A 27,146-nucleotide genomic window follows, 5' to 3' on the forward strand; every position below is an offset into this window, starting at 1 on the left:
TTCCTTAGTTTATTTAGCTGTGGGTATATGTGTGTGTTCTAGTTGTGTGCATCGAGGTCAAAGGGAAACCTGAGTAGTGTGTTCTCTACCATGTGGGTTCTGGGGATCAAACTCAGGTCATTAGGCTTAGTGGCAGGTGCCCTCATCTGGTAGGCCACCTTGCTGGCCTTAAAATAGGGTTTCCTAAGAGTTTGTCCTGTGATAAGAGCCAGGAGACTTTCTTTTTTAAAGTTTATTTATTTCTATGTGCATTGATGTTTTTCCTGCATATATATTCATGGCGGGTGCCAGATTCCCTGGAACTGGAGTGACAGATATTGTGAGCTGCCAGGTGGATTCTGAAAATTGAACCTGGATCCTCTGGAAGAGCAGCCAGTGCTCTTAACTACTAAGCTATCTCTCCAGCCTTTAATTCTTGATCAGATGTCACTAATAGCTTCTTAGGGTGCAGAAGGGCACATCATGAAATTTGAGCTTGGCAACATTCTGTTACTGATGGGAGAGGAACTTGGTAGGCCTCACTCTTCCCTAAGTAAGAGCCATTAGAAGATAAGGTTTCTAGGGGTGGTGGGGGGCAGGGGAAGTTATTTTCTCCAGTGATGTGGCCCAGTAAATAACTCCACACCATACCCACACTAATTAAATTCCAGTGGGCCACCACAAAAAGCAGGAGAGGGGCTGTTGGAAAGTGGTTCTTCAGGAGTGGGAGATGATTAATGAGGTAATGGGGTAGTTAGTTATATTTACCACAGAGCATTTAAGTATGAAATTGTCCGAGAATACTAAGACAAAAAGGCACTTGGTACAAAATAGCTGCTTTATTGGTCATTCAGAAGGGTGACAGATAAAAACAATCAAAAGCCTAAAATGCTTTGGAGTAAGAAGAGGTTGTAGCTGCCCAGGCTTCCTGCTGGGATGCCATACTGAGAGGGGAGGGGCCCAGCAAGCCTCCCTGGGCCTGGAGGAAGGAGTGGGCTAGGAGTGGAGTGGTCCTGGCCCAGGTTCCCACTTGGCAGCTGGGTTGGGGTGTGGCAGCTCAGCTACTCCTCCTTGAGAGTCTGTGCTGGATGCCTCAGCTTCCGCAGGAGAAAGAAAGGGAGCAGAAAGAGCCCGGAGCACACAGTGAAGCAGACCTGGGCCCCAGCCAGCCAGTACACTGCGGAGAGACAGGTGCTCAGCCAGGCTTTTCATAGTTCTGTTCCTGCCCTGTTCCCCTCAGCTGCCAGGAAGAGCAGGCAGCTGGAGATGGCCGCAGGAGGGACACGGCGAGCACTTACCTGAGGCGGCCACCATGGGCCCCACTGCCCTACCTAGGGCGCCTAGGCTCCGCAGTATGCCCATGACTGTGCCTTTTTGCCCTGGAGACCCTGAGGAGAGAGGACATGTCATGTGCCTGTTGGGCCTCTCCTACCCTGGGTAGCCTTTGGGGGAGGGCTCTCACCATAACTGGAGACCATGGTGGATAGGCCAGGCACCACAACAGCAGCAGCTGGTGGGAGAGTATTGGGAGGCACTTGTCAGCCAAGGACAGGCATAGGGACATCCACGCCAGCCCTGGCAGGGCCCACTCACCGAAGGAGTAGAGCAGTAGTCCCAAGCCCAACATGAGCAGTGAGTGACCCCAGCCAATGAGGAGGAAGGCTGGTACCAGCAGCAACATTGCCTGGAGGAAACAGAAATGTCAGGACTGCTTCCATAGCCAGCTGGGAGTCGAGAGCGACACCTGACCAAACTGTCGGGGAAGTAAGTCCCTTACCCGCTTCACAGCTGCAGCTTCCTTGCCAGGGCCGATCCGTCGGGCGTAGGTGCCCTGTATAGTGGCCATGGTGAGGCCGATGAAGAAAAACATCTTGCCCTGCTGCAGGCTAGGAGGTGGAAGGTGAGCACCCAGCCCCCTAGGCCACCAACTGCCTGGGGGATGGGCAAGGGCGGCAGGGTGCTGGGAGGGGTGCCACAAAGGCTTCCTGGACCTGGGGTCTTCGAGCCTTGAAGCAGAGCCTCTCTAGGATGGGCACCTACCTGCTGAACTGGAAGCGCTGGTGTGCAAGGAAGCTGAGTGTGTACTCCAGGCCTGAGAACAGGAAGAGGTAGAGGAAGTAGACAAGACCCAAACGACGTAAGTTTCGGAGTTCTGCAAGTCAACACAGAGCACATGTTGATCTTTTGCTCACGCTGGGTAGTCAAAAGACAGCTCAGTTAGAGGTAGCCTCCTTACTGTCCTCTGCGGGTGGATCCTGACTTTGAGTGACAGCTGCAAAACGAAGCAGGGCCAGGGGACTGAGCAGGTTGGCAGCAGTGTGGAAGCCCAGGGTGACAGAAGGAGCCTGTGGGAGGAAGTGAAGGCTGGCCAGGAGGCTGGAGCACATGACCTGGCAGCCTACGGGCCAGGATGAGCACCTCACACTGCAGGAAGCCCAAACTGTGAGGCTGTGGGGGCAAAGATCCAGGAACCCAGGAGGTGCTGTGGTGCTAGCAGCTTGAGGGCAGGCCCCGACACGGCACAAATAAAGAAAATCCCTTTAAAGTACAGAAGGAGCACCCGCCCCGGGACCTGGACTTACCCGCTTCTCCTGGGGCAGTGTCTCCGGCAAGAAGCAGAAGATGAACAACATGTCGGAGACCGCAAAGAGTAGGCTGATCCAGGGCACCGTTTCCACAGACAGGAATGCGCCAAGCATGGGGCCCAAAGTAAAGGCCAGGGAGAAGGCTACCCCAATGACTGCCTAGGGAAAAGATGACCTGACCTGGGCACAGAGATTGAAACTCTGATATCAATCCCTATTCCCTGGGTCTGTTCACTCACCATGCCTTGGCTGCGGGTTGGAGGTGAGCCCAGGTCAGCAACAATGGCTGTGGAGAGGCTAACGTTGCCTTTGCTGATGCCTCCTATCACTCTGGAAGCCAAGAAGGCTGCAAAGCTCCGAGAAGTAGCCCACACTGCATAGGAGATGGCCAAACCTGTCTGCCGATGGGTGGAGGCCAAGAGGTCACTTGAGGCCACGAAGGGCCCAGACTCAACAACATAACACCCCTCAGACCTGAGCCACCTGTGTCCTTTATGCCTTCCTTAGGCGTGTTCAGCTTGGTGTAACACCAGGGGCCATAGCCCCTTCAGTAGAAGGGGTGAGCTCACTTGGTAGGGAACCCACAGCTGCACTCTCTCCTCTCTGCTTTTTGGCAGCTGGGTCCAGTGACTTACCAGGGAGAGCATCATCACTGGGCGCCTCCCCAGGCAATCAGAGGCAGCTCCTGTGAGCGGTGCAGAGAAGAACTGCAGGAGGGAAAAGGCTGAGCCGATGAGACCTAAGAGATGGAGGTCACCATCACTGGTGGCTTTAGCAGTCATAGAGTGTAGACCACACTGCTTTGTACTCATTGACTGAAGCTCAGGTGGCCTCAAAACAACAAAACACCCCCGCCACACACACACACCAAACCAAAACAGACCTGCCAGTCTAAGAAGGCTCGGGAGGAAGTCAGGGAGCAGGGGCGGGTTACCAAGAACCCAGGGGGAACTAGCTCTCCAAGAAAGGGCTATGGGCTGCAGCCTGGCGCGCAGCGACATACCTCCGAACAGGACACTGTTGTACCTCTTCTCGGCTGGCATCCCAATGGCTGTGGCAAACCAGTCTACCCCGCGCTGCCAGGAGCCATAGAGGGGGTCCTGGGTGACAAGGAAAGCAACTCCAGCTGGGTGAGTGGGTGCTAGGCTGGGGAAGGGGTGAGCTCCGGCCTTAGGGGAGGGGCTTACTTGTTTCCGGCCGTGACTCTCCAGCAGCCCTGGCAGCAGAGGCAGCAACAATGTGAAGGCCAGGAGGTCGAGTAGCAGGCCGAGGAAGATCACAGTGACCACGCGGCGCTCGGATGCGGGCCGAGGCCGTATGGGCGGGCGAGGCGTGCACCCTGCATCCCCGGCCCATCCCATGGTGGAAGCTTCAACCCTGCCGCGGAAGGAAGGGTGTGGTGAAGACGCTGCTGGGTCTCAAGCCCCCGTTTATCTTCCACTTGAAACTAAATTTCCAGGTTTTTGTCAGACATAACGGAAGTGCTTCCAAAGGGGTCCTGGCACACCCTTCAAGGCTGGACTCCCGCCTTAACAACTTACGACAGCCGTATGCTTCGAGCCGCTGCGGTCAGGGGTGCCCTGTTTTGAGGCGGGGAGATGGGGAAATCCGGGTTGGGGGTAGGTCACAGGCGCCCAGAGCACCTGTTCTGTGCACTACTTTGGCTTTCCCACGTGATATCCAAACCTTTGCTTCTCGCCCACCCACCAGGGACCTACGCACACCTGCCGCAGCTCCAGATGGGAACCCGCGAGTGGACGGACAGGGAAGCTCTTTGGATGGCGGCCACGCCCCGGAGGCTTAAGAGCAGGCACCTCCTCTTCCGGGAGGCTGGGCGGTGGCAGGAACCCGGCTTGGAGCTTCCCAGGCGAGTGTAGAGGTGGCTCTTGGTCCTCCAGATGCATTACAAATAAAAGGTGAAGTTCTGGAGTGCTAAGTGTATCTAAGAGACTGTCTGACCGGTTCAGTCTCCTTGGCACTTATGTATCATTCGTTTGTGTCAGGGTCTCTTGTCACGGTTAACTCACTTGAATTCCTCATCCTACTTCCACCTAGCTCACTAAACTGGTGATCCACCTCCAATCTCAGCACTCTGTTGAATGCAGTAGACCAGGATTCAAAGTAACCCTTAATCAACTACAAAGTTTGAGAACAACCAAGTAGTGCCATGTGAAACACTGTCTCTAAAATCCAAAACGAAAGAACCAATCTTTCAGCTAGATAACAGTCCTGTCCCACCAATGCGGTTAACCTTTTCTAGACATGCAGTCCTTCCTTGTTGGTTCTTTCCCAGAAGCCACACCGGAAAGCACTCTTGGGTGATGACTTCTACCTGGATTGTTTCCCCTTTAAAAGATGACACAGGACAAAGTCTGGGGCTCTACATGCTTTTGTTGGCATGTCCCCCTAGATTAAACATCAAGTGCTCCACTAGACAGACAGACGTCCAGCACCAGATGGGGCCCTCTGCTTCTTGCAGCAGTTGGGTATATAAAGAGCAAAGCTCTGTGGCTAAAGTAAGAGGAACCCGAGACGGATGCTAACTGCAGCAAGGTGGCAACCAGCCTCACTGGTGGGCATGTCGGTGAGCCTGTCCCTGAAGCGTCCTAGGGGAAGGGATGATCCTTTAAGGTGAGTAGCTTCTGCACGCCACGCTGCTGAGCCTAACACCTCTCCAGGGTTGTTCTTGACCAGCTCTGAGCTCCAGGACACCCACTGCCGGTCTGTGCTCCGGTGATGGCTTTACCCGTCCAAAGTCAAATTCCCAATCAGCACCACCAACCGCTGCCCAAGATCTCACACCTCGGAAGCCACAAGTGACAAGGACCCATCTGGACATGACTCAAGTTACATACACTACCAGGTGTGACAGATGATCTGAGAAGTGTGCAGGTAGGCAACTTTGTTGTAAAACTCTACTTACCCAAACCATGACAGCATGTCAGTTTTCTGGGACAACTGCCTAAACTGTCATTCTGTGGTTTGGTGGTTATCTAACAGTGTAGACCTCCAACAGTACTTCTAGTTCTACGAGCGTATTTCTGAATTTCTGAGCTCACTCTGTCATTGGAGGCCGTTTCCACAGGTGCTGAAGCCTGGCAAGGGAGATGGGATCTGACATTCTACAACGCCCCTCCAGGACCCTTCATGACAACACAATGCACCCTTGCTACATTTAAAAAACAATTTATTTTTTGAACTTTTTCCTCTTCAGAGCTTTCCATTCTCCTTCTTGTGTGGCCAGGCTGTTAAAAAGCTGCTTTACTTTGCGTTTTCTTTCCGCATCCCTAAAAAAAAAAAAAAAAAGTTACTTTTGTATCAGTTTTCAACATATCTTGCCTTTCCTCTGTTTGAACACTATCAATTCAGAACCATCCATGTGCAGCTCAAACCTCAAGCCCTGCCAAGGCCGTCACATACCAGTCACCATGCTTCCTGATGCTGAGAGAAACCAGCAGCTGAAGAGTGTGGTGTTACCTCATAGTTGTGCCCTAGTCCCTCACAAAATAGTCCTTCCTCACCGTTCCATGATTTCCGAGAGCTGCATCCTGGCCAGGAACTGATTGTCCTTTCGGATCTCCCGAACAGCGCCTTTAAATTCCCGCTTGTGTTTGTGGATTAGTCTCTTTCTTTCCTGCTCTTCCTTACTGCTGCCTTGTTTCCGTCCAAACTCCAGCCTGAAGTTAGAGAGTCAACACAGCAGGAGGTGAGTGTAGCATCTCCCCTCTGTCATGGGCTGCAATCAGATGCGTCGCCCACCTCTAGCTCGCTCACAGTCCTGGTCTCCTCAGGGGCACCCAACACTCACACTTTGACTAGCCGGGGGGTGAACAGCTTTAGTGGGACCGGCTTGCTCTTCTCACAGATGAGTGGCCGGAGATGCTGTTTTTTGCTTTCCATTTCTGACAGTATGCTTTGAGACAGCTCCTGAGGAACACGGAATAGGTGCTGTGACAACCATGAACAATATGCCTTCAGAGGATCCTCCTAGAGGCCTCTGCTACACCCACCGGGCTATGAATGTGAGGTGCTGCTTGGCTGAGCAGCCATCTGCTTCATGGTGAATTACAGGCAATAAGGATAAAACCTGTGGTGGATAAAAATAAAATTAAACGAACTTGTGGTGGGCTATTAAGATGGTTCAGCAGAAAAGGCCTCTTGCCACCAAGCCTGAGTTCAATCTCTGGAAACTAAATTTTGAAGGCACTGCCCTCGGACCTCCACACGTGCCAAAGCATGAACACCCCATCCCCAGTGAGAACATTGTAAATGTGAGGGCGTATATCCAGAGAGTAGCACATGGCCTTTCTCCCAGGGAGACACTGGCAAGGCATCATCAGCCCAATTCTGATTAAAGTACACAGGACTACCTTCTCTACCACACAGCTAAGGCATGTCTCTTTTAATGCCATGGCTTCTGGATATCCCTGAGGCTTCTGGGGAAGCTTGAAGAAGCCAGCTCACTGATGTTGGTCTTGTCCCCTTCCCTCACACAGATATGTCCTGGAAGCCAGTTCACTTGCCTTTCTGTATCCACTGCATAGTCTTGATCCATCTGAATGTCATTTGAGAACCCAGAACCTATAAACCCTATGATCCCAACAAATCTGCAGTACCAGAGATCCCTTTAAGCAGGAGGGACACATCAGTCATGTCCATCCACAGTGATGCAGTTTGAAGAGGTGCTAGCAACTTGGTATAGTCAAGGGATGGCTTGCTCCCGACCTGGGGACTCAGCAAACGGGAAACTCGGGAGGTCTTCAGTGGCACATGTGCCAGTGGCAGTGACGAGGGTAAAACGTGCACAGGAAAGGTCAGCACCGTGGGCAAACAGCACACAAGGCTCTGGGCAGTAGTCAGGGGAGGTCTGGCAAGGAGTGGTAGAGTCACGTAACTGAGAGTTCCAGGCAGAGAAGAGCAAACGTGAATGCCACCAAAACTGAGGGGAAAGCCTGTGAGAAGCCCAGAGTGCAGGTGGTGAAGGGAAGGCCAGTCTGGTGAGCACTGTAGCCCGAGTTTCTGTCATTTATTGGGAATGGAGATACCACTGAGGGAAGGGTATGAGGAGACACCATGCCCTTTTCTCTGAGGAACCTGGGCTGGTATGTGGATGACTGATGACTGGGGGTAGGGCTGGGAGTAGGGTGTGGCTGAGGGCAGCAGGTAGGAGAACAGTCAGAAACCAAGGAGCACAAGACAGTGAGGTGGGACAGAATCAACGATGGGTGCACGTGTGGAAGATTGGCTGACCACTGGTCATTCTATGGCATCAAAAGCTTTGTTTAGACATATGGAGACTCCAAGGACCAATTTAGCGTATCTCTTAGAGCTTCTTGACATTTTAAAGGATGGAGAAGCCACCTCAGAAACTGGGTGCTTTGGATGATCTGGAACCAGAGTGCAGCTAGGAAGCTAGGAAGCCTCTTAATATAATTTTATTTTCCATTTGTGCTTATAATAATGTAGAAGATTCTAGCAGACTTTCCAGTGATGACTTTTAAGCTCTAACTTCGATAACAAAAATGCTCACTAAGCTGGTGTCAGGTCCTAAACAGTCTGTGACCAGGGCAAGGAGCCTTGTTTTTGGTAAGCCTCACCTGAAGTTCTGGGGGGAGGCTACAGTCCACAAGATGCTCTGTCAGGAGGGCATGGTGGGGCTTGGTGATGGCATGGAAGGACGGCAGTGCACTATACATGAGCACACAGTGCTTCAGCAGGGCCAGACATGAGGCCAGGCAGGACAGTCTACAAGGGCAAAGGACAATGAAAGGGACTAAGTTCATTCCATTTCATTAGTTACTGAGAAGCCAATAATATTGGCAAAATGAAAATTCTAACCCACAGCTTAGAAAATCTAAGTGGAATCACATGGACAGAAAGGCTAACGGCTCATTATGGTAGTCTAGGAAATAATGTTTGCCCAGAGTGGAAGGAGGCACAAGAAACACAGTACCTTTAAAAGGGGCCTCAGCTTCAGTTCCCAATTAAGTAAGTATACTTTGAAAATAATGCTGCATATGTTAGGGCATTTACTCCAGATGTCCCTGGGGTGTCACACATACCTGATGTGATTGGCTTCAGTTGCTGTGAGGGTGCTCAGTCTACTTGCCCAGTGTAAGGGGATACTTCTCCTCTGCCAGGTGGCCACATCTGCTTTGTCAGAGACCACGAGCAGTTCCGAGTTCTTTCCAAGTGCTCTAAAAGGGTGCACCAGAGTGGAACCTGAATCCCAAGCATGACAGGTCAGAAAGGACCCAGACATCACTGGCTCAGCCTTTAAAAGTTGTCTCTGCACCAAACTAGCAGATCTTGCTAGATACTGGTGAACCCACTCGAACTGTGCAAGTAAGGATAGAAAGGATATCCGTGCCTAGTGGTGGTGGTACACACCTTTAATTCCAGGGAGGAAGAGGCAGGTAGATCTGAGTTCAATGACAGTATGTTCTACAGAGTTCCAGGACAGCCAGAGCTATACAGAGAAACCCTTCTTTGAAAAAACCAAACCAAACCAAACCAACCAAAAACAAAGAAAACAAAAAAGACCTGTAGGGGAAGTCCAGCGGGGCTGGTGAGGCAGTGCACCTAGCAGACTTCCTATGGCTTCAGATTACACAAGGTTTAGGCACTTAGGTCATGATCACAAGAGGTCATGGCCTTGTCCTTGAAGAGAAGTCATGCATAAACACCTTACAAATAAATGAACTACACAGGGAGAAAGCAGAAACCAATGTCAAAAACCAAAATAGAATGAAGAGTAGCAGGAATGCTAGAGAGTGGGTAAGCAGGTCACTAGAGGATGTACAAGGCGAACATTTGCAGAGACCTGGAAACACGTCAGTTAATGAAGGAGGCAGAAAAACAACATGCTGGGAGAGAATTCAAGCATACTTAAATGGATAGGCAAGCGGATGGTCAGCTTGTTTCAACCCCCAATCAGGCCAGAAACCACCTTCTCAACTCCACTGTGATACCTACACTTTCTACTAAAGTACTCTACAGGGAACAACAAGGATCTGTGTCAGGGGCCATGCTGGATGGCTTGTTCTCAACCCAAGCCTGATACCCATGGGCAGGCAGTGTTTGGAGACCAGTGCCATAAGGGAGCTCTGTGCAGGAGCATCATGTGACTGGAAATCCAAAGGATGGTGGCAACTGGAGGCCTGAACCCCATGTGGTCCCCACTTCAGTCTAGGGCACCTGACTACTGGGCCGCTTAGTAACACTATACTCTCATGTTAGGCTGTGCCTTATCTCAGCCTTAAGGATGGAAATGGCATCAAGAGCATGCCGTGGGATCTTGAGGAATGCACTTGGCATCATGGAAGCTCCCAGAAGGGAGGGAAATCAGTTAAGAGAAACAGACATGGAACTCTCCAGTACGCTAGCTCCCCCTAGTTCTCCTTTCTAGAGTCTCAGCTTACTGAAACTGCACTGAGCGAGCTGAGAGTGGCAGCGCAAGCCTGTGCTCTCAGCTGCCTGGGAGGCTAAGGGTTTGAGACAATCCTGGGAAACAAGGACTGTATTGTTGTTGTTGTTTTGTTTGGGATACAGGGTTTCTCTGTGTAGCCCCCTGGCTGTTCTTAAACTCAGAGATCCACTGGCCTCTGCCTCCTAAGTGCTGGGACTGAGATAAAACCATGTATCTAAGAATGTATCTTAATAATGAAAAAGGGTTGAGGAGAAGTCAAGTTCAATCCCACTACTCTTCCTCCCTAAAAAAGTGAAAAGAGAAAGGTATAAATTTCACAATGTATTCAGTCTCAAATTCCGAAATTTGCTGAAATATTTTATCTGGCTTTGGCATCAGCCCTGGAGAGGTGAACCCGCAGTTGTGAAGCTGGTATCCAATGTGTGGGCATGCACACACACTGATGCAGAGAAAAACAGTTGGTACCTATATTGCTGGACCTCAGGGGTGTTTTTTTTTTTTTTTTTAATGTTCTCAACTTTCCAGGAGTATGTAAATACTTGAACTCCAATAAGCAGGCACCTTTAATCCCAGTACTAAGGAGGCAGAAGCAGGCAGATTTCTGTAAGTTCAAGGCCAGCTTGGTTTACAGAATGAGTTCCAAGACAACCAAGGCTACACAGAGAAACGCGGCTCAGAAACCAAAACACAAAACAAAACAAAAAACCTCTAGTACATATTTAAAAGTCTCCATAATTAACTCACCTTGGCTCCGTGTGTTTGGAGTTGCTATGTAAAGAATTCCAAGAAGAAAATTTAAAAGCTCAGGAATGAGCCTCTGAGACAAAGACACATACTCCAGGAATAAGCAGCACACAAACAGGCCTTTTATCACGTCTTGCAGAGACAGGACCGGACACTAAGAAGGAATCCACAGTTACTGTTCTGGAAGTATGTTCTGGAACACTGCTCTGTCAGACAACAAGCACCCCACTGAGTATCACAGGAAGCTTTGCATTCTGATAGGGAGGCTTATGAACTGTGAAGGCTACCTGAACATGGGCATGGTAAACAGTGTGCTAACACAGGAAGAGGAACAGTCTGAACACAGCCCCTATCAGACTCAGTTACTATTTGAAAGCTGCTTTTGGAGCCACACTCCTCATTTAATCTTGCACTGCTGATTCAACCCCCCCCCAACCCCTCTCTCCCATTCCTCATCTGGAATAGCCCATGCAGGGAACTCTGGGAGCAAGACTTGGCTACTGTCTGACCTTGGAACTCCTGGTCCCCACAGGTTCTCACAGGACCTTTAAGATGACCAATTTTATGCCAAATCTTACTGGTTAATAGCTATGGACGTATTTTTGTTGTTTTGAGACAGGCTCTCTATACTGTTCAAGTTAGTCTTGAACTGCAAGGTTCACATGATCTGTAATTGGGACCACAGGCTGTATCATTGTAGATGTGGAAGTACACTCTTGTTTACTATAGTCCTGAGATGTGGGGCTGACCCCACCTACCTTTGGAAGATGGGACCAACCTTAGTAAGCATCTGGCTCATGCACATCAGGGCAGGGGTCACAACTGGATGCCAGAAATCAGAGGTTGGAAATAATAGCCCAGTGATTTTCAAATAAATGAGCTGTAAAAGAAGTGTTACAATTCAGATTAAAGGTAAAGTGACTTTAAAAAGACCCCACAGCAAAACTGATCCTAAAAGTTCTGGTGAAATATAGGAGGCATTGACAAGTCAACATGACTCACCTTGGGCAAGGCCTCCCCCAATACTTCCCAGAACACGCCAGCATTCCATGCTTTCAATACATAGCTTGGCTCCTCTGGAATGTCTAGAAGGATGAGGCTGTTCTATCCTGTGAGCTTGGCATGGTCTTTAACCCTCACTTCTAGCCTGCAGAACTGGGACTCCAGGTTACCAAGGCTGGGGACAGTGCTTACGTGCTGGACACCAAGTCATGTCCTGCATCTGCTTAGAAGGAGACAGCCATGTCTCAGCAGCCAATACCTGTAGTTCTACCCCATGCATATGTGAAGGCAGGAACAGCCAAAGGCACCTGGATCCAGTGCACCCAGAGCTTTGTCAATTTGATCCAAGCAAACTCAGAAATCAGTAGGCACACAGTAGAACTCATTTCCTTCTGGTCAGGCAGGGACTCCTTATCACTGCAGAATGACTAGAACCCCACCCCAATTTGGGAGTAGAGGTAAAGAGAGTCTTACTAGCTCCATGGCCTGGCAAGCTTCCTGTACACGTCAGCTCCATAATGTAGCAGCATCAGAACTACCGTATGATAGTTCTGATGTATATAGTATAGTATAGTATAGTATATATAGTATAGTAGTAGTATACTACTACTATATAGCTACTACTGTACTGGCAGTTGTGTCCTCCAAAAGGATCATATGAAGTTTAGCATATTATGAACATTCAGCTTATCTGAGCAGGTGTAATTATAATTAATATCCTTCACCGCAAAAATGCTGAGAGAGGATGTTACTTGAGAGGACTTGGACTTAAAACCCCTCCCCCAACCTCTGGCCACGGCTCTAATTTCAGTGTCTGTAACAGCACACACAGCCCTGGCTTCAATACGTGAGTGTGTATGAAGCGTGCTGGGAGGGTCAAGAAGACCCTCCTAACTAGTCAGCTGACTCAGACCATTGACTTTTCAGGATGTGTAAAAATACCATTAACAAAAACTTAGCCATCTGTGAATTACTGCTAATCCATTTCAATATGAACACCCAATAGTACTACTTCAGTCCAAAGATGAAGCACAAGACTATGACGAAACTGCTAAAACCTCAGACTTAGAAATATTTCTCAACATTTGAAAGAAAAGAATGCAGGCTGGAATCACTCTGCAAAAAGTGGTTTTGTTTGTCTTAAACTGCATCTTTGTCATTATGATTTGCATAGCTCCATTTACTGACTCAAGCCAGAATTCAAGAATGAACGTTCCTCTCGTCTTGCTGCAGTTCTCTCAGATCATTATGGAAGGTCCAGCAGGGGTATCCAAACTTTCACAGTTCAACATGACACACTGATCTACAATCGTGTTGAGCTGCATTCATGGGTAATCTGAGACTTATAGGCCCATAGGGTGGACACCTGACTAACAGACAACCAACCTCTAAAGCCATGAGCATGGTATCCAATGCCAGCCATTCTGTGTGATGGTAAATCAAACTTGATTTCCTGTAGCTGCGAAGAAATGACCTGATGAACCTTGTCTCTTGCTTACCACATCCAACCCTGGAAACACTGCCCGGCCTTTGGTCTCAATCATTTCTTCCATCTCATGCATGGCATCTCGGAGGACAAACCTGATGGAGTCACTTGCAGATTCAGGAAACATTTGACAAAGATTATATAATTGCCTGTTAAACAAAAACACAGTAGAAAAGACTTTAGATAACAAAAGCAAATAATCAAAACAACAAATCTCAAAACTGTTCTTGTACAGTTGCTTGCTGGCTCAGGAATCGGAAGCTTGCAGATGGATACACACTTTTGCCATGTGCCTGCTGAGCACTGAGCCTGTTTTCATGTATGGCAGGCAGTACTCTACTGCTGAACCATGAGCCCGGCCTGATGAAGCCACTTTTCTTACCACAGATGGCTAACCTTTCTGATATTTCAAGTAGCATTTTATGACAATCTATACTATTTTTGCCAGTCTAAAATACTGGCTATAAAATTTAAGTGGTGGTGGTGGTACATGAAATACCATGGATGTTTACACTATTGAGACTGTTGGAAGCACATCCTTTATTTTTAATTTTTTTGAGTGTCAGGCACAGCACTTCAGATATGACTTATTTCTCTTCACACTGTGTAAGAGCACCGTGCTGCACATGCAGCTGACACACAGGCCAGTTATGCAGCACAGAAGGAAGTGGCTCAGGAGTGCCCCCTCCAAGCAGATTTTCACTAATCCCAAATGCCAGTACACAGCTCCTCACAGAGATCTCTGTTTCTTCTGTTCTTCCAGCCACCATACAGGAAACAGGAAACAAGCACAGGGGTCACAGGTTACAACCAAGGTAAAGGCTAAACCTTCTTTAGCTACCCCTGTGCAGGGCAAGTAGACATGCTTTCCTAGCAGGCACCCTCAGACTCAAGCAGTATGATTCCAGTGAGTCTAGGACTGGGTCCTTCTAACACGTTCCCAAATACATCTGAACCCACCCAGACGTTGAGGCTTCAGAGGCAAATGAAACAAACAGATGAGTACTATGCTGGAAGCTGAAGGTGTCACTAGCTTTGTTTTGGAGTCAACTTATTAGTCATTTAAGATTATCTCATCCCTGCAGGAGTAGTAGCATGTGTCAGAGGGGAAAGCTGTGGGCAAGACGAGGCAATGTGTAAGAACTGTAAGGCCTATGTATAATTCTGTGGGGCAGTCAACCTGCCTGCTAAGGTCACACTACCACTGACTATCACAATGATGCCAAAATGTGTATTGTAACATTAGATCGGAGAAAAACTGTCCAATTCAGCCTCATATTCCTCTTAATACAAATATTTTTACTTACACAACTAATTTATCGATGGTCTTGAGGTCTGGTGCATTGTCTGTAGCCAAATCTCCTACGTATTGCAAAAGGAAGCCAAACAATTTCTGCAGGGACAAAGATTGGGAGACTACTCAGTGCCAAATACCAAATGCTAAACCACAACCTACACAACCTACAGCTTCTAGAACACCAGCATGGTAGCCAGAACCCACTGGGACAAAGGACTTCGGGAGAATAAACAAAACCATTACTGGAAAGTGCTGGACACAGATAAGAATCAGGCACATTCTTTATGGAATGGCAGACAGTGCATAACTAATTATATCTCAGTCTGAGGCCAGCCTGGCCTACATGGTTGAGTTCCAAGACATCCAAAGACAGTGAGACCCTGTCTAAAAAACAAAACGGAAGAAACCACTACAAAACCAATGAGGAAAGCTGCAGCCTTTCACTGTCTAGGTAAGAACATGATATTCACCCTAAGTACTCTGTGAGGCAGAAGCAAGCGGATCTCTGTGAGTTTGAGGGCAGTCTGGTCCACAGAGTCCAGGACAGCCAAGGCTAGACAGAGAAACCCTGTCCTGAAAAACCAAAAGAAAAGATCATTTATTCAAAATCTCAGCTGCTTGATAGGTAAGTCAGAGTTTCCTGACATGTGAAATGAGGAAAACAGGCTGCTGTGAAGTATTTGATGCCACAGGGTGGCATTCCGCTCCTCATTAAGTGCTTCCCAGTGTTGTCGCAGTGACATTAGAGGCAGGCCCTGAGCAGACACCAAGGCACTGTATAGAGTTATCTCCAAGTAAGTTTAACATTCACAGAAACGGATCATGCTAATACTCTAACACCCAACAAATGTATCCCTGCATACTTCTAATTTTGCTTTGTTTCCTACTGCAAGACTTGGATGGTTGCACTTCTGAATTCTCTCCACCACCAAAAGTTGTTCTTCTGTTGGTCTTCCTGATAATAAAAACCTCAGTTCCTCATAGGATTCAGGAGCTATCAAAAATAAAAAACATATTTCACAGTTAACATTCAACAGGAAAATAACCCACATGTCTACTTACATAGTATAGGCATGACTACTTCCACTTTCAGAAAGTTATTTAACCCAAACTTTATATAAGGTATTCATTTAACCTCATACATATCTATTCTTTTTTTTTTTTTTATTTTTAATATCTATTCTTATCTAAGGAGTCTGACACTACTTAAATGACCTATATTTGAGTCATGTATCCAAGGACAGCCTCAAAGGAAAGATGAACCCTGGGTTTCATCAAGAGGAATTTGCCTGAAGACCCACAAACCATGAAGTATCTCTGTGGCAGTGCTGGTTTCTGTATGTCTGACAGTGTTAGAGGTCATGAGCAAAGCAAATACATTTCCTGAGAATTCTTGTTCATGAAAGCCAGCTTTACTCATTAATTCCCTTTTCTGGAAATAATCTTCACTCACAGAACAAGTCAGGATTACTTGCTATAACCAGAGTTTTCTCTATGTACCAGATCAAACAGACAATATTTGATAAAAGGGATTTATTGTGACCAAAGCAGAGTACCCAGACAGCCCAGGAGTCCACATCCTGCTGCACAAAGGTGCCTGCTTCATCTTTGCAGCCATATTACTCTCTGTGGCCATGTAACCAATGTGAAAGTGATGCTATATGCGGACCAACAGACACCAAGAATGACAACCTATCTACACAGCAAAGACATCACAAATGAAAATGTGATTATGCATTCACAATTGTATCTCCAGGGAGGGAAATTAACAAGTACACACTGTGGCCAGTATTTGGAAAACAAGAAAACCCAACAAGGTAGGGGACTGAATCCCAGTCCTGAAAACAGAACAGAGAAAGCAACTATTTGTCTACCTGCAAAGACATAGGGCAGCTCAGCTCCAGCAGCCTTTTGGGCTTTCTGATCATCACTTGGCAATTTTCTGCCAGAAGTCTGATGTTGCTCTTTCTTTGGCCTCTCATTTTCTTCCTCACTCTCTGTATTAGATTCTAGGTCTGTGTGGCTGTCTGGGCCATCACTCTCTTCTGGGTCCTCCCTGCTCTCATTTTCACTCTCTTCCTCATCACTCTCATCTTCACTCTCTTTCTGGTCACTCTCTTGGTCACTTGCTTCCTTGCTTTGCTCTTCCTGGACATCTTCAATGTTCATCTTCCCATCCTGGGAAAAGATCACAGTGACCACATTCAGAACATTCTGCAGCAAATTACCATGCTAATGTGGCATCATATTTTCTTATCTGCTTGAGCCGCCTTGCCCACTTCTCTGAGGTAATGAAGCTCTTCCATAGCACTTTGGTTTTTCCCTGTGTGTTTATACACTGGAAGCTTAGACCTCAATGTGCTGCTGTGAGAGGCGAGGGGACCACTGAGAGATGAGGTCTTCAGTTAGGAAGGGCTGCTCTGGAGAAAATTAGCATGGTTTTACCCCCAGTTCCTGGGAATTACTAACAAGGAGCATGTGTGGGCCTTCTCTCTCTCCTGGACCATGTGTCCTGCCTAGACACATGGTCACTTTCACATACATGGATTCCCATCACTAAGGCCTTTGCCAGGGCTCAGCAAAAGGTGGCACCAACTCCTTCAACTTTTAGTAGAGACTATCCCAGCCTTCCAAAGAATCCTGCAGCTGGGAGATGGAGAAAAGCTCAAGTTTTTCCACAGAGCTCATGGAAGTGAGATGTTGATAGTCTCTAGTGGTTGTGAGGGTTTACAGTGTCCTACCTTTGAGGGCTAGGGAACAGAGAAGACAATGGTGGCTTTGGGGCTAAATCTGCTTATGTAAGTGTTTTTTTTTTTTCCCTTTCTTTTGTATTTTCCTTTTTTTTTTTCAAGACAGGATATCTTTATGTCGTCCTGGAACTCGTTCTGTACACTAGGCTAGCCTCAAACTAATAGAAATCTGTCTGCTTCTGCCTCCCAAATGCTGGGATTAAAGGCTTGCACCTCTTCCATCACCATCCTGCTTTTTTGGTGCTTTTTTAAAATATCCAGTTTTATATATCAGACCCTTCTCAAAACAGAAGGCCTGTCTATTTTCCTGCCCTGAGTTCTGACTAATACACTCTAAAAAACACTGGTACTTTATAAATGTTGTGAGCTAAAAACTATACCAGTATCAAGGATATAACTTAGTGACAGAAGGAATACCTAACATATAAGGCCTTGACTCAGCCTCCAGCACCATATAACAAAAAATAAATGGCACCTAGAAACTAATTATGTCACTCAAAAATATTTTTGGTTGCACACCTCTTTATTCCCAGAACTCAGAAGACAGAATTTTAAGTTCCAGTCTAGCTTGGACTATATCACAAAAGCCTATGTCAGAAAATCAAAAACAATGTCAATAGTACACTGAATTCAGCCAGATAAGGTGGCACATGAGTTTAATCCCAACACTTGGGTAAGCAGAGACAGGCAGCTAGCTGTTTGAGTTTGAGGTCATCTTGGTCTACAAAGTGAGTCCAGGATAAGCCAAGGCTACACAGAGAAACCCTGTCTTGTAAACAAACAAATAGTACACTGATTTCAAACAGATCATCAGTTTAGAGACACTAAGAATGGTAGGTATCAACACTGAAATACAGCAAAAAAGGTCCAGTCTGTGTGGTTCTGTCCCAGCTCCTTCTCTGATGGAAGGACAACACCACTGTTAACTGCCATGCTGCAAATACACCAATGAGAACATGACAGAAATTGTTTGAAAAAGGTTTCAATTTCCAGCTGTAATGAATCCCTTAAATGAATAATAGTCAGTATGGTTTTTAAATTAAAAAGGGTAGAGGGAACAACTTACTTTGTAAGAAAGCAAACGCCTATCATCTTTATCTAGTATAAAGCCATCATTTAAATCATCTGCCGACATATGTTTTGGTTTCTTTTTATTTTCATCTTCATCTTTTCCAAGCATTCTTCGAAGTCTTTCAGCCTGAGACAGTAAGGAAAAAAGTCACACACTATATTCACCAAGTACAACACCAACACTCTGGTACAGAAGAGACCTGTGACACGGCATGCTAAAATGTCCAGCTGCAGAGTATTTGTTTAAACACAATAAACCTGAAATCCTGGATGCACAGGCAATAGGTCAGAAGGCAAGTGTTTGTGGGCAAGGTGTTATAAAGACCTTGTGTGCTGTTTGCATTTTACTTTGTATGGTTATTTTATAAATGAAAAGACATTTATGTCTCTATTAACACTTCAGCTCATCTTTCGAGATAAGCGCAGAAAAGCTTATAAAGGAGTGACAGTTAGGCCTCAAATGTGGGAGGTGAGGCTCTTGGGTGTCCAGCCGGACCATCCATTCAGGTACCAGTCACCCATACCTCTAATTTCCGGAGCCGATCTTGTTCCTCTTTTGCCAGTTCCTCTTCTGTTTTCATTCTGTTAGAAGGTTGCGCCTTCATTTCAAAGCCAAGCTCACGAACCATCACGTCATATGCATCTGGCTAAGGTAAAAATAAGATGTTTTTCAGGATTTTTTAACAAAAAGTTAAGAACATTCCATCAATGACTAGATATCATATATAAAGAAGGGGACAAACCATAGCTAAGTCTTTTCTTCTACACAGAAAACTGCTCCTGGGGCTAGAAAGATGGCACGGCCATTAGGAGCTCTGCCTATCTTACAGAGGACCAGAGTTCCTGGCACCCATATTCCAAAGCTCCAGCTCCAGAGGAAACTGCCTGCTGCTAGCTTCCACAAGCACCCATAAGCATGTGCATATCAACCCCCACCCTAACCCACCCATCCACCCATCCACCCATCCACCCATCCATCCATCCATCCATCCATCCATCCATCCATCCATCCATCCATCCAAGCTCTTCTAAATGGCCCTAAAAACCGAGAAGCAGGTGGACATGTGGGATACATGGATACTTTTGCTCATGAAAAATTATGATTTTGTTTTGTTTCTGAGACAAGGTCTCTGTGTAGTCTTAGCTGTCCGGGAACTCCAGGCTGGCCTCAAACAGCGGTTGCATACACCTTCATCCCAGCACTTAGCAAGAAAAAAATTTATTCTGAAAACATATCAGTTGCTAGGCATAATGGCATGCTTGGGATTCCAGCATTTTAGAGGTAGTGGCAAACGGATCAGGAAGTCAAGGTCACTCTTGGTGAGTTCAAAATCAGGTTGTCCTACATGTAAACCATCTTAAAAAAAAAAAAAAAAAAAAAAAAGAGCAAACCGAACCTTAACAAACAAACCCCATCCCAACCAACAAATGTATTTGCTTTAACAAAAATTAAGTAACATTCAACTTAGTATATGTGAGACTGTAATGGCCCAGTATTGATGGGGGGAGGGTCGAAGAGAGTTTCAACCTCATGAGGACAACAGAGGCCAGAAAGTAGGCTGCCCTACCACCAACCCTGGTAAAATTACTAAGCCGGCATTTATCAAGCCTCGCTCCTTGTTTGACATTGTAAGGTTTTTCCCCTTGGATCCCTCCCCCGAGTATGCAGATGAAGTATCTTTCAATACTCCTGTTCTGGCCAATTATACATTGCCATAGAAACCTTGCCCTAGAGACCCTGCCCAGCGCCCTAGGGGCATAAAAACCCTTTCCTCCAACAAACTGAAACCAAAGCTGTTCCTCGGTGTGTGTTCTTTGCCCATGAACTCAACAAGATCCTGCTTGCACCTAGCCACTTGGTAAGCTCCCTCCCTCCAGTCCAGCTATCCTGAGGGGGAGAGAGAAGACACTGAGGGGCAAGTTATTAAGCCCAAAACATGGGAAATTATGTCAGTTACAGCAATGATATAGCTAACTCAGAAAGACACATAAACTGCCATGATACAATATAATGAAATCCTATTTCTTTGGTAGATCTTGCTACTAAACAAATGTACAATTTTTCAACAGTTTAGGGGAAATGTTAAAAGCAACACTGTCAAGAGGAAAAGAAATTAAGCAAATGCATATTACCCATGAATATAAGGATTGCAACAGAAGTACAACCTTCCCATGTTCTTACCTAAAGTTTTTCTCACTTGAGAAACACTGTAATTCACTTTAAGGTAGAGAAAGACGTAATTTTAGGTCAGTTCCACCCTATGTAACAAACATGAGATAAACTACCTAAAAGTTGGGCACAGTGGCACATGTCTTTGTTCTCAGTAGGAAGCAGGCAGAACTCTGTGAAATAAAGATAGGCCTGGTCTACACACAGATCTCTAGGCCAGCCAAGGCTACAAAGAGACTCAGTCTAAATAAATAAATAAGTTAGCAAACTAACTAATTAATTAAAAAAAGGGAAACAAACAGAAGAAGAAACAACATTTGGGCAGGATTGGGAGGGGACAAGAGAGGGGGCTACAGCTGGGATACAAAGTGAATAAATTGTAATAAATAAATAAAAAAATAAATAAATAAATAAATAAAGAAGAAACATTTGACTAAAAATAAGGCCAGCAAATGGCTCAGTGGACCCAAGTTTGCACATATACTAATTTCCCCCTAACTGGGAAGAGACAGAGATGTTGAAATGTCAAGCCAACAGACATTAAGCCTTGCTTCTTGTGAAGGGTGCTACCCACCTGGGGTTTTTCCTTTTTCTCTTTGTTTTCTGACTTCTGAGATTTACGTGACAGGAGAGTCTGGATTTCTTTCCAGTCTTGGTCTAGCTTCTCTGTGAGCTCAAGGGCATCTTCTCGTTGAGCCTGTCTCTCCCTCTGGGGAAAAAAAAAACAGCAAGTACGCAACACACACTATTACTATTTTTACTATTAGATTTCTACAACTGGCTTGGTGTCAAAGCTAAGAACACACACATGTATCAACACATGAAACGGGACCAGAAGCACTTGTCTAAAATGTAAATCTCTAGTAAATGGGAAATAACTTCCTGCTACTACATATCCAGATGATCTGAGCAATATACTCCATGTTTAATAAGTAGCATTGTTTTACAAACACTAAAGCCAACAAAAACCATCAGAAGTATATCCTTAATGAGATCTAAATGAGATTCCTTTTCAAAATGAAAGGTCCTTTATTAAATCTAGATAAAAATTAAAATACAGCTGATATATGTACATAGGAACAAAGTCTGGCATATTTTGGTACTTTCACATTAAGAACATTAAGCAGCCCACCTTCTCTTGCTTTGACTTTGCAATGAGCTCTTCAATCAGTTCTTTCCGTGACTTTGGTTTGTCTCCATCCTCACCTTCCTTCTGAGAGGTATTCTTGTGGACCCCACCACCAAAGTGGGAAGCAGTCAGCTCAGCTGGAAACAAATAGCACAAGATATTATGAAACTCCAGCTCTAACTTTAAAACTATTTCTGGGCAGACCTCGGTCAACATTTCTCCAAGGGCACTTTTATAACAACTTATTTGTATGTATGTTTGGGGGCACTGAGTGTCATGGCAATCATGTAAATGCCAGAGAATGACTCTGAAGTGTCAGTTCTCTCCTTCTACCTTTATGCAGGCTTTGGGGATCAAACTCAGGTTCTCAGGCTTGAAAGTGTGGGCATGAAAGTGTCTTTATGCAGTGAACCATCTGGCTGGCCCTCTCCAAGAATACTCTGTAGAATCCCACACTCAAGAAAAAATTTTCACAATAGGGATGAGGCCACAGGCACAATGACACCCAAGAAAATGTAAGATTAACTGCTTCAAGGACATTCAGACTAGCTAGTTCAAGAAACAATGTGTAGTTTCGATTGTTCATCTGCTCATGAAACATATGCAGGAAAACAGACTAGAACCAGAGTCATGGAGGAAAAACAGTTCAGAAGCAATACATGGCAGGTATCCCTGCCTCTTTCCACACAGACATAAGGACCCTGAGCTAATGGTGGAAACAAGAACCACAAGAGCCCCACACCTCCAGCCTATTCTATTTGCCACAACAGAAGATACACAAAGCAGAAATCATCAAATGTGGACTAGAAAGAACTTAAAAACAAAAAGCCAGTTTTTCAGGTGAGAAACCAGAGGCTTAGGTGTAAACCAGTTCAAAAAGAAAGAATACTTAGAATCTTTTTCCAGCTCAGGTCTTATTCAGGACATGCCTAGGAAGCCAAGCCCTTATATAGACCTGCACACCTCACCCTAGAGCTGAGGACCGAACCCAAGTGCTCTACCACTGAGCTAAATTCCCAAGCCCCTAAATATCACTTCTTGCACAAACCTGACATAACAGTTCAACATGAATGCCGTGCTACAGCCATTAGGTCAGAATTTATGACGGTTCAGGGAGCTAAGAAATGCAGAAGAGTTCTTCCTAGCTCAAGGAGGCATGCTCTTCCACAGCTCTAACTCTATTTCTCTATGCTGAGGTAAAATTGGTTACTGTGATGCTTCAGACAATGTGTAGTAAAAGTACTTTCTCAGCCATAAAGGCATACATGCCTAAAGTTCTGAAACAAACAAAACAAAGAACAAAGGCAAAAAGCCCTGACCTGTGGAGTTTATCAAGAGATTAAAGTATCATTTTCTGGAGAGTCCAATAAGAAACACACTGTCCCTTGCTCTAAGGTTTCTGTGATGGCGCCTCCCACTTACCAGACAATGTTCCTCGTTCTTCAGTATCACTGTCACTATCCACGATGTCATTATGCTTTTCGATGTCAGCCAAAGACTGGCCATAATGAGTCAATTCTTCATCTTCATTTAGGTTGTAGATGTTTTTTTTCTCATGATGTCGCTTGGCAAAAAAGGGGTAAAATCAGTTACCTAAAATTGTTACATTTATTTTCTAGAAAATTAGTTATTTTCCACTATATGTGAAATATGAAATACAACACAATCAGTCTGAAAAGTATTCTGGACATTTGAAAGATGATTGAAATATATGCAAAACTTGTTGAGAAAATTCCTAAATAAGTCAATGGACTAGGCTAAGCTACTAATCAATCAGTTGTCCCCACTGGCAATGGTCCTCCACTCTCTTGTTCTCCATCCAATAAAGCCGAAGGCAGGACCTTAGTTAACAACTCCAGCACCAGTCACTACTTACTTTTCGTTCTGGTTAAGGTATTTATCTCCTGTTAACCAGTATCTCTTGAAAGTATCTTCCTCTTTGTCTACCCAGATGAGACATACCACCCAAGATATATCCCCTGTACCTGGCAGGTTAACCTTGGCTTGCCTTGGGTTAACTTTACAGCAGACTTTCCCCACATTTTTTCCATACCTGTTGCTCCAGAGCAAACCTCTTCATCATCTTTTCCTCTGGACTTATGTTGCTATTATACTCCCCAAAGCGTTTATCTGTAAATATGTTGGATTTGTTCCGTTCTTTGTACTCCTTTAGTAAAGTCTGAGTTCGCTAAAAAAACAAATCATATATAATTAATTCTCAAACAATGTTTCTGAACTTTTCACTAAAGAGGCCACCAGAGGGGCTGTGGAGTTGAGAGCTATACAGTATGATACGGAAGTTCATAGCATGTTTTCATCAATGTTAGGCCTTCCTGAGTTGTGATCGAATTTTGAGAAGAGAAAAATCAATTTACACTTAATAGTACTGAGAAAATCTTTCTCCTCTTTGGCATCTACTTGTCAGCATGAAAGTTGTAGAAGCTGTGTTACAATTTGGCAATATTTGTTGTAGACATGATTGACTTGGAAAAGGGTCTGGATCTCTGCCACAGAGAGGAAGGAGTTTACTTCCCACTAAATATGTCCCAGAGAATACAGAGTTGTGCTTTCATGTGTGAAACTATATCATAATTGAGTTTCCCAACTGGGAGCACAGTTCACTCTTTACACCTTAAAATAGCATTTATTTTGATAATCTTTTTTTTTTTTTTTTTAAGTGTACTGGTATTTTTTCTGCATATGTAATGTATGAAGGTGTCAGATCTTGTGAGCTGCCACATGGGTGCTGGGAACCAAACCCAGGTCCTCTGGAAAAAGTCAGTGCTCCTAACCTCTGAGCCCTTTATCCTAACCTCTAGCCACTTATCTTGATATTCTAAGTACAGCACAACTAATAGCAAGTACCTGAAAATTGGGTATCCTTCTAGTAGCAGTAACAAACACATTCAGTATTATTCAGCCCTAAGGCAAGGCAGGGATGGAGGGGAGCAAGGAATGGCTATGATCTCAAGAGACCAAAGTTTGCTTTATTAGGAACTTTTGCTCTTTGCAGATTCTTTTTTAAAAAACAAACAAACGAACAAACAAACAAACAAACAAACAAAATACACAGCTTCATAGCCCATGCTGGCCTTGAATGTGTCACCTCTGTGGCCAAGAATGCCCCCTAACTGCTGATTTCTAATGCTCCTTCTCTAGAGAGCTAGCACTTCAGGCATGTGCCACCATACCAAGCGTTTCGGCAAAGTTTTTACATTTGCAAACAGATAGTCTCCTCATAAAGACCTCACAAAGACCTGGTGGTTCAAAGATTGATTACAAAATCCCACCAACTTTGCTACTTCCTAGACAGGACTTTCAAAGTTCTTACTCTCTCTATCCCCAGTGGCCATATTTGTAAAAGGAGAGTCACTTTCTTCAAGTTATCTCTAAGAATATTGCATATATTAGTAAGAGATCATTCTGGACAGCCAAGCAGAGTAATTGTTTCAGTGTGTGTTGCCAGGAGAGTACTTGAGTCAGGACTTGGATCTTAACCTTACCTTGTTGATTGGAGGAATTTATATGCCTCAGTGTTTCCAAGTACAAAATAGAGACAGTAATACTTTCCTCATAAAGCTGACTATAAGGGTTAAACTTACATTTCTTTCTTTTTTTTTTTCTTTTGAGACAGGGTCTCTCTGTATAGCCCTGGTTGTCCTGGAACTCAGAGATCTACCTGCTTCTGTCTCCTGGGTGCTAGGATTATAGGTGTGTGCCACCACTGATTGCCTAAACTTAATGTATGTTTCTTAATACAATGCCTAATCTACTATACTCGAACTCTTAACTTTATGAATAGTGTTGACTTTCTAACTAAGTTTGGAAACTGAGGCATAACTAGAAAGTGATGGTTTGGGACTCTCCTTTACCACTACTATACTGAACTGCTACTTCAAAGCACTACATCTAATCAGAGGAAAGAAGGGAACTACAACAGCCATTTTCACTGAAAGGAGCATCACTCAGAAAATACTCTGGGCTGCAACATGGAGCCCATGTGCAGTTATCAAACTTAGGTTCAATTGGTACATCTATTGTCTCTCCAGACATCTCTGAGCTTTTTCCTTCACTATTCTGATACAATATGCCTCCCAACTCAACTCCTCAAAACAGTCAAGCCCACTCACCCTGCAGGGCTTGAATATGAATCTTTTATGAACAATTTTCTGATGTACTCCATTGCTTTCTCCTGACTGTGACCTCTGAAAGTTCTTAGCTTCTACTTCTGATTTCTTCAAATACTTTCATTTCTGATGTGGGTCAAGTACTTGGAAATTCAAAATGAACTGTGATCCTTCTCGTGCATATTAGGGGTCTGCATAAATTTGGGGCCATGGAAAGTGATACTTGAACTGGTACTTTAGCACCTTTGGAAGTTAAAGCAAGTCTTTGAGAAACTGAGTTGCACAAGACAAAACAAGGACAACAAGCTACAGTGAATCTGCAAAGGGATCTGAGGATGACAAGCCAAGCAGCGTATGAACAGTAGTGTTTGGAGACTGCTCTCTCTCCACTAAATGTGCTATTGCACAAAACCCAAGGTTTAACTGGAAAAGGCAGATGTGGCTCTTTTAGAGGCTACATTATTTTATTCCCAAATGCCCCCTCTGCCATCCTTGGCCTACAGTGTATATTGGTGAATGATTAGAGTCGGTCATTTGTGTTTTTCTATAATGCATACATTGGGCTATATACAGAACATGTCAGCTCCTTGCAGTATGGATATTTTACTCAATTCAAAAGATATTTCATTTATTTTAAAGATCTCATGTGAGCTGTAACAAAGGTGAGATTATGAGCTGCGAAGGGCAAAGGCCAAGTCTTACTCATCTCCTTTACAAATATTACCAATAATTCTAACCTATGAATTTTCTCAAAGTAACCATGAATTGATTAAGCAAGGCAGTAAAGAGCACCCCATCCATGACTTCTGCATCAGCTCCTGCTTTGAATTCCCTCAATGATGGGCTATGATATATATAGACGTGTAAGCCAAATGAGCCTTTCCTCCCCAAGTTGCTTTGGCCATGGTGTTTCATTAAAGCAACAGTAACCCTAAATTAGGCAGTCTCCAGGATGTACGCACCAGGAAGTATGCCATTGGACACAGTTCACAGATCCTGGCAGCGCCTCCTTACCTTCCTGATGGCACGGGCGCGGGACACCCCAGGCAGGCCCACATCGTGGCGCGTCTTCCTGCCAAGGATCTGAAACTTCTGCCTGTTGACTTTCACTTCAAATGGGTTTGGGTTAGCTTTCGCCGCCCCTGCAGGCGCTTTGTGGGCTTGCCTCCGCGCCCCAGCCCGCTTCGCCTTCCCCATGACATTCACTCTTGCCACACTTTAAAAGACACTGCCGACAGACCCAGGAGCAGCAAACTGTCCGAAGAAACGCGTGCTGTGATGCAGACCCACCATCAGCCTTATCTCGCGATAGCTGTGTCAGCTTCTGGTACCTCGCGAGAAGTACGTAAGTCGCGCATGACACTGAACAGGAGCGCT

The 27,146-nt window shown here is 45.4% G+C and overlaps 2 protein-coding genes across 3 annotated transcripts; both read right to left on the reverse strand.

The window, feature by feature from the left end:
* Positions 1 to 798: 798 nt before the first annotated feature.
* Positions 799 to 4,378, reverse strand: Mfsd10 (major facilitator superfamily domain containing 10). 2 transcript variants are annotated; one of them, XM_055624298.1, is made up of 14 exons: positions 4,289 to 4,343; positions 4,106 to 4,144; positions 3,752 to 3,941; positions 3,568 to 3,664; positions 3,200 to 3,303; positions 2,804 to 2,962; positions 2,562 to 2,723; positions 2,216 to 2,324; positions 2,020 to 2,131; positions 1,757 to 1,865; positions 1,573 to 1,663; positions 1,442 to 1,489; positions 1,278 to 1,367; positions 799 to 1,156 (listed from the first exon to the last, which is right to left on the reverse strand). In XM_055624298.1, exons 3-14 carry the CDS (start codon positions 3,923 to 3,925, stop codon positions 1,041 to 1,043), a joined length of 1,371 nt encoding a protein of 456 aa, XP_055480273.1. In that variant the 5' UTR covers positions 3,926 to 3,941; positions 4,106 to 4,144; positions 4,289 to 4,343; the 3' UTR covers positions 799 to 1,040. The 2 variants fall into 2 exon arrangements, with proteins under 2 accessions (XP_055480273.1, XP_055480274.1); XM_055624299.1 differs by lacking the exon at positions 4,106 to 4,144 and having other exon boundaries at positions 4,289 to 4,378.
* Positions 4,379 to 5,734: 1,356 nt separating this feature from the next.
* On the reverse strand, positions 5,735 to 27,071 carry Nop14 (NOP14 nucleolar protein). Its single transcript, XM_055624136.1, has 18 exons — positions 26,784 to 27,071; positions 23,696 to 23,830; positions 23,065 to 23,206; positions 21,646 to 21,779; positions 21,088 to 21,222; positions 18,868 to 18,990; positions 18,339 to 18,470; positions 16,397 to 16,700; positions 15,386 to 15,516; positions 14,533 to 14,618; positions 13,239 to 13,374; positions 11,516 to 11,617; positions 10,738 to 10,891; positions 8,627 to 8,786; positions 8,162 to 8,309; positions 6,373 to 6,491; positions 6,086 to 6,241; positions 5,735 to 5,851 (listed from the first exon to the last, which is right to left on the reverse strand). The coding sequence occupies exons 1-18, from the start codon at positions 26,964 to 26,966 to the stop codon at positions 5,752 to 5,754; spliced, it is 2,580 nt and encodes an 859-aa protein (XP_055480111.1). The 5' UTR covers positions 26,967 to 27,071; the 3' UTR covers positions 5,735 to 5,751.
* Positions 27,072 to 27,146: the final 75 nt, after the last annotated feature.

Source organism: Psammomys obesus, unplaced genomic scaffold (assembly GCF_907164565.1).
Source record: "Psammomys obesus unplaced genomic scaffold, mPsaObe1.curated_primary_1811, whole genome shotgun sequence".
Classification (NCBI taxonomy): domain Eukaryota; kingdom Metazoa; phylum Chordata; class Mammalia; order Rodentia; family Muridae; genus Psammomys; species Psammomys obesus.